Below are 11,346 nucleotides of genomic sequence, written 5' to 3' on the forward strand. Positions count from 1 at the left end.
TCATACCTTGCTGCATATGCTTAAGCCATGTAAACAGCCTTTACACCAACATACCAGGTGTATCAAGCCTTTAATATCGTTTTCCAAGATGTATTTTTTAATATCGGCTTTAATATCGGCTTTTATTCCAATTGCAACCAAACATCTTCCTACTAAGCATGGGCGAACCCATTCAAGTTTCTGTTACAATTAACACAGGCCCTACGCGCCTTATATAGCCTGGCAAGCCGGCCGCTGCCGCGATTACGCCTCCCCGCGCGCTACATGTGACCAAGCAGTGACCAGCATTGCCCAGTTAACCTGCGCGCAAGGCCGAGCCTAAAAAATAAGCGCTGCGCCCGCTTAAAAAGTAAAACACGTCTACGCGCAGCAAGTATCAGTCCTCTGTCAGAGTCGTCTATAATTTTATCCCTCAACATTGCACCATTATATCCTCCGTCGCGTTACAATTTAACAATATACAAATAACAAAAATGACGGATCGTTTCTTAAGTATTGACCCCATATAGTTATTTGTGAGACATAAAGTCACGCCCATCCTTTTTGGACGAGATACGCCCCAGATTAAACAAATTGGATAGTCAATCAGACTGGATGCTATGACAAAGCTTCATCTCACTTCTGCTGCTGGTGTCGTTCATGGAAAAGATACCCAACAGACGAAAAGCATGACCACTTATTCGTAACCACAGGTCACTTTATTTACAACTTCGTTCAAATATAACCTTGTCTTCTAAACAAACGTCTTCTTAACATCCTGATTTATACGTCGTCGTTTAGCGTTGTACAGTTTGTCCCACACCGGATTAATTAGTACCCCCTGGCGTGCATAAGTGGTCATACACAATGGGCTCATTGTTACGGTACGACCAGGGCATGAATTGAATGTTGTGTTTTTCCGATAATGCTTTTACTGTGTTCCGTGGATTGTTTTTATTCTGAGTATATATCAATCTACCCCGAAGGTAATGGAATCGTCCAAAAGTTTTAGCCAATCAATTGCTCGTCATTCCCGCGTGGACGTAACTCTGCCATTCAGAGAAGGCGTTCGCGAAGTGGGAAAACGCCTTCCCGTCTTACGCAACGGTATTTTGTTCAGGTCGTGGTAATTGTCAGAACACCCATCGTATTATTGTGAATCAAATCACGCTATTCGATGAAGAATAGGTCGCATTGTACAATCGCACACAATTAGAATCTTTGGGTGCATGTTGGAGTTTTCTTATGTGAGAGAGAGATAGTCAGAAGTCATTTTTGACGTGCTCGAGAAAGACAGAGGTTTGGAGAGTGAGTGTGTGCAAGACCGGTTTTGACTCCCTAGCATCAGAAATCTGAGTCAGCAGATTTAGCTTTGTTGTGGATCTGTTTGGAAAAGGACGGAAAAATCTGTTTCCGTGAGAATTAGGCAAACTAGGGCCTAATTCTAGCCACATAGACGTCCCGGTCGGCATTAACGACTTCATAGCAACAGTTCCCCTCCCCAAGACAGTTGTTCAGCAAATTACCGTAAGTGTTGTAATATTGATGACTTTCTTGCTTTTATACATCGAAGTAAAAGGCTGCAGATGATGAAGTTTCGTCCTAATTGTAGTAATAAGACTATTAAGCTGATCCTGGAGATCGAGGCTGATGATTTTTGAGAAGATCAGAAATTTACATACATAAAAATATGGATGATGATATAGGATTTGTGGTAATTGGAGCAAATTGGAGCATGATATTGCTAGTTCTTTAAAACTGTTAAGGTTTTGGGTTTATATTTATTGTAGATGGCCTTATGTTGAGACTGGTCCCACTGCCTCCACCGCTGACTGAGCCGAGTCCTTTGTGTACCGCTAAGGAGCATAGACTCTGAACTCTGCTTGACCGAGCTTTGGGCTGATCTACTGCGGTTTTGTTAGACGCCAGATTCAGTGGGCTACAGAAACTTCAACAGGTGGTCGACCAATTAATTTTGCTATTTCGAATAATTTCAAATGGATATCAGATGGAATCTTTCTTTTTTATGATTGATGTGATGATCCCAGAGTCACTTGATTTACTGAGTATAATTGAGTTTTCATGACTTAATCACAGACCTGTAAATAATTCTGTAAGAAGTTAACTTTCTAATACCATATCGAGCTCGTGTTGTAAATATTGGAGTACAGAATATTGAAATTCTAGAAGACCGTTTGATCTTGTCATTTATTTTGATTGTCGGTGCATCCTATAGGATTCGGGGCTGCCATTCCTAATTGTGAATAGCCAAATGTCGGAGTGGCGACACTCGATACAATTGCCAGGCCCTTGTTCGTTTTAATTAACTCACTTATTTTCCCGAAATAATTCAGTATCGCATTGAAACAATATCAGATATTAGATAAATTTACCAGTCCCAAAAAATTAGTCCCTCCAGTAAGAAAGTGCGCCAAGGACCCTTCTCTCAACGATGCAGAGATGCGTGTTACAAATTTGGAAAGTACACTAGGGACTCTGATTGAAGCAGGAGCAAACTGTCAATCACGGGTAGGCCCACGTTTTGCTCTTACGAAACAACTAATCAAACTTGGGCCGATGCAAATTATCCAATTCACGGCGGACATGATGGAGGCACGCCAGTTAAAGTTGGTAAAGTTTGAGCAAACGCAAACGATTTTACCAAAACCAAATAGCGCCCTCTTATTTCGTCCTTCACATTTCAATTGGGCTCAGGAACCGGGACCAAATACCTCCAGGGCGCAACTGGCGAACAAAACTCTGCTTTCGTGCTTTTCTCGCTCTCACTTGTGACATTGTACAAGTAGAAATAAGGGAATAACTATGTGCTTTTAAGACCGACTCAGGAGAATGGATGCGAACATTATCAATGTTCAGTTTCCTGAGCCGGCCTTAAACGTTGGTTTAAGACCGAGCGGGAATACCTTTCCATCAGACTTCGCAAGAAGTCAGTGTAATGATTGATACCCAACGATTTTGTTCCAGAGTTTTACTTTCATTTTCCCTAACCGGTACCCCTGCCATGTGTATGTGATAAATTGTCCAAAAGAATTTCCTTATATGAATTCGGTGCGCGTAGTACACACAGACTCTCGACCAATCAGAATTCGATTAAACTGTCAGGTATCCAGGTGCCAGTGCGTGATTTACCCAGCAGCATTATCACTAATCAGCGGGCATTTTCAGCATCAGAAATAAGGACTACATACACATGTGCGCATTGGCAATGAGTGAAATTCTTATGGGCTTTTACACGGTCAAGTTGAACGTTATATTTATGAATCATTGATGGCAGAGACCGTCAAATAACATCACACAACCCCCTTGCCCCAGTACAATATCATGACACAAAGAAAGCAAACAAATACATGTACATTGTGCATAATGTAGTGCAAGATCGGTTCGGGGTCATCTTTGAAAAGTGTTCTAGAACCGTGACGGGCTTTTTTTTTTACAGTGGCTCAGTGCATGGTTCACCACTGTTGTACATACATGTAGTTTGCATAACTACTCGAGAACCGGCCCAGAACCGCTCTTAAACCTTAGCCTAAACCTCTTACACAGGAAGCTCGTACCCTTTTCACTCAGTCAAGCAAAGGTAGTTTTCCATTGCACTTACTGCTGCACACTTTCTGCTCGCCTAAAAGCCCTTGCAGTGAGTGAAACTGGCACGGTATTCTCGTGAAACCATCAGCACTCGGGTAAATATGCCAGCCTTCATATTTTCAACTAGCCCCTGCAAATTTTTGTATGTATACGTATTGCATGTATATCGCAGAGTTGATTTTTGTCATCTATGTAATAATGTCTCATTACATGAACGTTCCATTGACGTTAAGGTGTGGCTTACTTTAATGTTAAACTTTAACCAAAAATGCCACTTTCGTGACTAAAATGATAATCCTTAGTGACTCTGGCCAAAAGCTTTAGTGACGGTATACAAGGGTAATACCCGTATAAATTGTTCCATCGAGATACTGTGTAGAAGTATCTATCATTCTATAGTGATAGTCATCTAAATGTATTTGTCTCACTGTCAAGAGAATAAGCTTACTCTTTGAAATAATTATCGCTTTGGCAGAGTTGCAACGAGTCGTTTGTTTTGTGACTCGACCGAGTCAAATCATTGTCGAGTTAGGCAAAAGAAAAGTCGAGTCGAGTATTTAGCTCGAGTCAATTCGAAGCATGAACATTACCACAAAACAAAGAATAGAAACGAGAAAAAGTCATTTCTCGTCACACCTCAGGGTTATACTACGTGTGATCACATATGTTACTCCCATGCCAGTGATCCTGACGAGAATCCTTTGCAATTATGATAATCTACAAAAGGCATGTTGCGTGCGCAATTGATTTCAATAAGCAGGGCTCCTGGCACAGGAATTAACAATGTTTCAACCATTTTTGAGACAGGGCCGGCTGCACTGAAGGAATTGTTTCCGAAAAGACTGTCAAAGAGATGTTTTAGTAACCAAGCACTTTTGTAAAGTTCATTTTGCTATTTTAATCAGCCAGGGTTACAGTTTCAGATGTTTTCTTCCTTCTTGCAAGCTATTTTCAAATAAATGCAAAGGTAAGAATAATTTGATGAGTTGGCTGCCATGTCACCAAGTGAAAGTTTCTTTCCTTTGTACATACTTGAAGCATATTCTGAAGTTCGCTGAGCTTTTTATGCATGTAACGATGATGCTTTACGATGCATACTCAGCATCGAAGTGGCAGCTTGTAAATAGTATAATGTTTTATGTTTTCAGTTTCGTGTTTTCAAAATAAACTGAAAATTTCGAAGTGCACAACAGTTGTGTCCCTTTTCTCGAATTGTATACTATTAAAAATGAACTTCAGTCACACCAGCTAGACAATTATCGTATATAGCACAATAGAGTGTATGCATCACTTGACTAAACGAGCCACTGCGTGGTTCTAGTGCACCCTGCTGGCGCGTACCGTACACTGGACCTAATAATTTAAGTCTCTGCAGTTCACCACTCACAGTTATTCAGATGCTATACATTGCTATGTGAATTTTTAATTCAAAAGTTGCAGGTTGCTGTAAAGTGTCCTTCGAAAACGATGCAAACACATGACACCAGCTGAACAAGCAAGCAGATACTGTAGAGACCTTGCAAAGTTTTCGTTTTAAGGTTTCCAGTCACCCATCTTTGGCAGCCTCTCATTGAGTTACCATACGAGCTGGGGACACCATGTTTGTGAGATAAGTCCTCAGGATGGGTGCTCAGTGCGGCTCTGGTTGTGGCTATAAAGGCTGGTATGCCGTCCTCTGTGTCCATGTCGATTGGCTGCTATGGACAGGACTCCTCAAAGGTCTAGGAGTGCTGCTGCCGACTCTTCAAGAGCAATTCACGGCTGACACGTGGATGATTGGCGGATTGATAGCCACTATAACTGGTGCTGGCAGTTTCGCAGGTATACATTGTTGCCGTTTGGGCACCATTGCTTAATCTAACGGTTACCGGGGGGGTGCTGTCATTTTAATTCTTTCTGTTTGGCTACACTACAAGCGCAGGCCATGAGAAAAAAAATACAATTCACAAAGTTTTAAATTTGTGATGTAAACCTAGAAACAGTAAATTAAAAGTATTTTTAACAAATAGGCCTACTAACAGACAATATCCCCCGTTCTAATATTCATAAAGCATAGGCCTATGGTTCATTTTGTGGCAAAAGTCGTTGCCTAAAAAGGATGGGTTATCTTAACATTGACCGCCCGTGTAAAATGACATGGGCAATGTTTTTAAAATAAAAGAGAGCTCTAAAGATTTGCGACAGGAGGCGTAGTACTTGGCAGACTGACAACAGACAGGTCAAAGTTGATCAGTAGATTGGTTCTGTGTAAGAAAATGCTCCAAATTTCTCTAAAGGGGACGAATTTGGGGATCAATCTGATTTTTATTTTTTGAAGATTTCCGACTTTCCCTAGACTTTATGAGGTTCTGACTATGATGAGGGCCGCTGTATTAAGGAACTTGGAATCGGCCCAGTGGTGTTTAATTAGCCCTCTCCGGTGTTGAAATGACCACGTGGTGTTGAATTGGCACCACATGGTGTTGAATGTACACCGTGAGCAGTGTTATGCCAACACAGTTATAAGTGTGTTGGAATAGCTTCGTCTAGTATACACAATTAAAGGTGCCATACGATAGACAATATAGCTGTAGCTTTCCTCAGAAAAGCCACCCAATCTCTTGGCATAAAGTCTCACACTGACCCCTTATCTACGAAAAGGTAGGTGCCAATTACTCTGTGATAAAATCCTATGCAGGTCCGTTATCCAGACCGTTGGAGGTGTTATTTGGTACCCGCATCGTGGTCACAGTCTGTGGATTCCTCTTGGGGGCGTCTGTCATCGTCTCATCCTTCTCGACCAGCGCTATCCAGATGACACTTACCCTATCCTTAATCGCTGGTAAGTGCTTCTTTGCTTTTAATCCGACATTCGTTATCAGGCTGATGAGTTACAATAAGTGCTCAGTTTCCAGGAGAGTAGCGACGCACAATGGCTTCAAAATTTCATAATGTAATTTTCCTCTGTCCTCACTGGATTCAATATGTTTGAACGCAATTTTGATGATTCCTCATGGCTTCCCTTTGTATTAAAGAAGCTGTGCGAAACTTTGACATTCACTACACACAATGCAAACGATGCTTTGCAGCAAGAGGACTTTCTTCTGAGGATTTTGTGAAAGAGTACTGGTCCTCACAAACGCTCTCGGCTATATGGCATTGCCTTCGAACGAACTAAGTAAAGGGGTTTTTAACTGCACTATTGTGTGAGCAGTATTCTTTATATCTGCAGGTCCTTGCTTGATGATCACCAGTATTTTATCGCGAGCCATGACGGGTCGTTATTTCACCACAAATTACGCGACAGTGAATGGCATTGCGACTACAGGACACTCTGTGGGCTTGATCGCCATTGCTCCGTTGACTCAAGTGCTTTTAGACACCTACGGTTGGCGAGGTGCCATGCTACTGCTTGGGGCTATCGGCATGCATCTTGGTGTGTGTGGCTTCCTGCTAAGACCTCCACCGCCATCAGCAGAGGGGCGGGATGACTACCTACCTATCAACTCAAGTGAAGTGGAGCCACCGCCGGACGAATCAAGAAGCCTTAAGGCTCAGAAGGAATCCAGATTCCGTATACTGAAGAACGCCGTGAAGGCTCAGGGGAATCTTTTCGGCTGCACGGTTTGCAACCGCGCTGCATTCTGGATAGCGACAGTTGTCTACAGCGGCAATGCCTTCGTGGTCACTCTCTGGCTGATATACTTTGTCGCTTATGCCGAGTCGAAAGGTTTCTCTGGGTACGAGGCCGTGACGTTCACTACGGCCGCGGGGATAGGGAACGTAGTAATCAAGATTCTTGTTGGATTGGTGGTAGATCGAAGCTGGCTCAAGCTGCGATTGGCCTTGGTAATTTCAATCATGACTTGTGGCTTGGCTCTATTCACGCTTCCGTGGGTGAACTCCTATTGGTTAATGATTGTCAACGCCATCATTTTCAACGGCTTCGCTGGAGCACAATCATCACTTAGTGACATATACATCCGGGAATTGCTGGGGGCCGAAGACCTGGTTCCCGCTTTCAGCTGGGTGGGTCTACTATCGGCCACTATCCACATTGCTTTCGGATTCTTCCCTGGTAAGAAATACTTACGTGGTTATTGTCTGGCGAGAATAGTGAAAAGGAAGAACCCCTTTTTTAATTCTACAGACAACCACGTGGCTATGAGTAAGACTGCGTTGACAAGTTGGTATGATATTATACGTACAGAAGCTTTCGAAATTGATTGGGAATTCTATGGCGGGTGACTGGAATGTTCTACTCACATTGAACCATGAACTCCATGATTGTAAACTGCATGCCCTGCAAAATGTTTCGATGCACCTTGGACTTTTTGTCTTATTGGAAGGGCGACTCACAATAGTGCGCCACCAGGAGTTTGCAACGCGTTGGCCAGTCAATCTGTCGACCCAATGTGCGTTTGGAAAGGGTCGACAAATTTCGCGCGATGTGATTGGCCAATGCGTTGCAGACTCTTGGGGGCGTACTATTGTGAAGGAATTATGTGAAGGAACTATGAAGGAACTATGTATTAAGGAACTAGCTTCCCTGTAACATTGGCTGGATCTAATTGGAGCAGGTTAAATGTGGTTTAAATTTTAAAACTAGCCTCGTCCCTTGCCGGCGAGACTGCCTTCAACCAAACGTACACACACAGTGACGTTCGGGGCATGCAGCTTTCAAATGATTGAAATGAACATTTCTCTTGTACCTTCTGTCCTTACCATAAATAAAGATACGCGACGTAGTCTTTGTCAAGGACTTCATTTGAACCATGGACCTGTTAACTAATAAATCCATATTTATGTACGCATGCGCATTAATTGCCATGCTGGCTAATACCGTAGTTTTATAGCTTTCCTTCGGTGCTCATGTTCATATTCTCTCGGATTCTCCACAGTTGCTTAAAAAAGAAATCATAATATATTTATAACGCTGACTCTAAAGGATTTTGTGATGTACAAAGTAAGGAAATCCGATTAGCTTTATGCCTAACACAAACGAATGAGGTCATTTAAAGAATAATCAAGGCTCCTCTGTGAGCCTGCAATTAATAACCGTGTATTTCTGGGTATACTAATAGAAATAACTTTTAAAGCAAGATATGGGACGGAGAGAACCCTACCCCATTTGCGTTGGTCATAATTGTTTTATACTGGAATCTCAGGAATACTTTTCAGACATCTAGGGGGGAGATGTTAGTTAACTATAGTTTAGAGTATCTATATAAGGTTTGGACATGTAGGGGGTAACCCCCCTATCCCATACCTTGCTGGATATAATAATGTGCTGTGCAAATGCATCGATAAGCTCTTTTCGCACTCCCGGTTTGTTCAGGCTTCACTTCTGCGATACAAAGCGCTTGGTTGTACGTCAGAAATACATTTGTGGTGAATTGACATATCTTCTGCCACCAAGGAATAATACTGATCAAGTTTGGCTGTGGCAAAACAGTCCTCTGTACTTAGAATTTTAAAAGGTCAACACGACCAAGATTGACAAAGTCGAGCCCAAACTTTGGAAAACCCTATCGGCCCGCGATTTAGCTTACATAAAATTGTACATGTTACCCCCTCACTGTTTGTCGGATTGCTTTTAAGCTCATATAGAAAGGAGCCTTGCTGATTTATATCCACCTCCGGCACTTTGGATGAAAGAACATTTGAGGTCTTTCCCCTGTACTCCTTCAAACCATTTAGACAACAAAGCAAAAGTTATGATGGTTTTAGGTGGTTTTTTGGAGGGGAAAATGAGCATTTCTGCAGCAACTAAAAGAAAATGGCGTTAAATTTGCACCTTAAAACATACGCTTATTATCTCCATGCATGGTCATTTATGGGCTTCTCTGCGTAATTGTAAACTGAAAAATGAAAAATTCCGTTACACGGGTCAACAATTCTACATACAGCTAAAAATGAAATGTTCCACTCTCCCGGCGAGATACACCCCTAATTGTAAAATTTATCTTGCCCACATTTCAGGTTGGATATTCGACCAGACTGGAAGCTATGACAAGGCTTTTATCGTATTGGGTTTCATCTTGCTTCTGCCGTTGGCGTCGCTGTTGGTGGAAAAGCTACTCAGCCGACGGAAGGCGTGACCACAACCACATCTAACTGAAGAGTTACTTTCTTTTCAACTCCATTCAAATATAAACCATTGGCTGTGCAACCATGGAGGATGAACACAGGAGTTACAACTCTGGCCGTCAAAGTTCTCGACGATCATCGCCGCCCGGCCGGATGAACAATTATAGTAAATATTCCAAAAAATGCCTGATTACTGCCTGCAGCTTAGCCGGACAAGTGGGGCCAGTAATATCGTAGCAATATTAGCAGTGTTTTCTTTTCAATTACATGCAACTACGCGCACAGCTTATCGCAGTGTATTTTTTTTTAAGATTTTGATCCGTGGAGGAAGGACACAGGAGTTTGAACTGCCCGGCTTTAACTTCTGGCCGCTTGCTAGCACTGAATGTCCATAGCCAGAGCGCGGCGATTGCTTGCCACACACCACCTGTTTCCATGTGCCGCATGATAATCGCCACAATTAGTCGCTGGTAATCTTAATCCTTAAAACGTTGTGTACTGCAGTATAGGCAGTTGAATATTCATGCATCGTTGGTGCTTGGTACAATCTGACATCAGATTTAACGCTTGCGCAGTAGCTTTTATTAGGCTGTGTTCCCGAAGTGTTCATGTGCAGTTATTACCCTAAATATCGAACGCTTTCTTCTGTACTTATTTTTGGAATAAATTACCAAGTTGTTTATGAGATTTGTGTTTTGTTTGAATCATTTTCATTACAGAATTTACACAAAAAGGTATTTTATGAGATCTCATGATCACTCCTTGTGATGAAACAGCGCATTTTGTTTTTCGTTAACTCAACTGTCCTGTGGTGGTCAACATGCTATTGGCCAGTCTTAACCGAATTCGTACAAAGACTGAAAACGTATTGTTTTGGAGTGACAAAATAAAATTAAAATGGAAAAGTGCATCAAAATCTTGAAAAAAAATCACTGCCTGACAAGAACTGCGTGACGTGAACTCAACGGAATTTGGGACCCATCGACTGCAGGTAGGTAAATCTTTGCAACGTAGGCCTACAATCTCGGTTTCGAATCACGTATAATCACGGGGAGTGAAAACAAACGCGCGGGAACAAGGAGCCCTCGGTACGATATCGCAGGACGTGAAAGGTCGTTAATGAAATTCGTTTTTCGGAATTACTCTTCCAAAAATATCGAATGTAATAGGACGGCCCAATGTAACATCCCCTTAGGCAGACCGCGAGGGTTCCAGAAGCTTGCTGCGTTCCTATTTACTTCCAGGCTCTGCGTCCTCCACACTGCCCACAATCTACAACAAAATTAGCGCGTAGTGCTACCTAGGCTGGTTCTCCGTCCCGTCCGTAGTCTTCATTTGTCTTACAGACGTCCTCCCAACACAGCAACCGGTAGCGGGCAATTAGTGCAGGTTTTATGTAAATGAGAAACGACGCCAGCTCAATGCGCCGGTCAAGCAGAAGCTCGTTTTCATCCTCGTTACCGAAAAACTCCATTATTGTTCATTTATCTAAAATTTAATATTTATTGAAAAATAAATTACCACGTAATCAACAGAGGCGTAGCAAAGATGGATACTTGTGTTTTTAATAGTAACAGAAAACGTTTAGGCAATATTCACTAGATAATCCAGACACTTCTTCCTCCGAAATTCTGCCAGACAAAAAATGTTTCCTTGGCTGCAAAATACTGCTCTTTAAAGGCTGGAGATGAG

General features: G+C 42.3%; 1 protein-coding gene across 3 annotated transcripts; it reads left to right on the forward strand.

Annotated features, from left to right (window-relative positions):
* The first annotated feature begins 113 nt into the window (after positions 1–113).
* On the forward strand, positions 114–10,339 carry LOC110986516 (monocarboxylate transporter 12-like). Of its 3 annotated transcripts, none has more exons than XM_022248432.2 (6): positions 114–1,506; positions 1,770–3,680; positions 5,020–5,406; positions 6,263–6,406; positions 6,797–7,642; positions 9,547–10,339. In XM_022248432.2, the coding sequence occupies exons 3-6, from the start codon at positions 5,208–5,210 to the stop codon at positions 9,663–9,665; spliced, it is 1,308 nt and encodes a 435-aa protein (XP_022104124.2). In that variant the 5' UTR covers positions 114–1,506; positions 1,770–3,680; positions 5,020–5,207; the 3' UTR covers positions 9,666–10,339. The 3 variants fall into 3 exon arrangements, with proteins under 3 accessions (XP_022104124.2, XP_086998548.1, XP_086998549.1); XM_087142422.1 differs by having other exon boundaries at positions 5,026–5,406; XM_087142423.1 differs by having other exon boundaries at positions 5,149–5,406.
* The last annotated feature ends 1,007 nt before the right edge of the window (positions 10,340–11,346 follow it).

The sequence above is a fragment of the Acanthaster planci genome, linkage group LG10 (genome assembly GCF_054643075.1).
Source record: "Acanthaster planci isolate LZ-2023a linkage group LG10, COTS_SCS, whole genome shotgun sequence".
Classification (NCBI taxonomy): domain Eukaryota; kingdom Metazoa; phylum Echinodermata; class Asteroidea; order Valvatida; family Acanthasteridae; genus Acanthaster; species Acanthaster planci.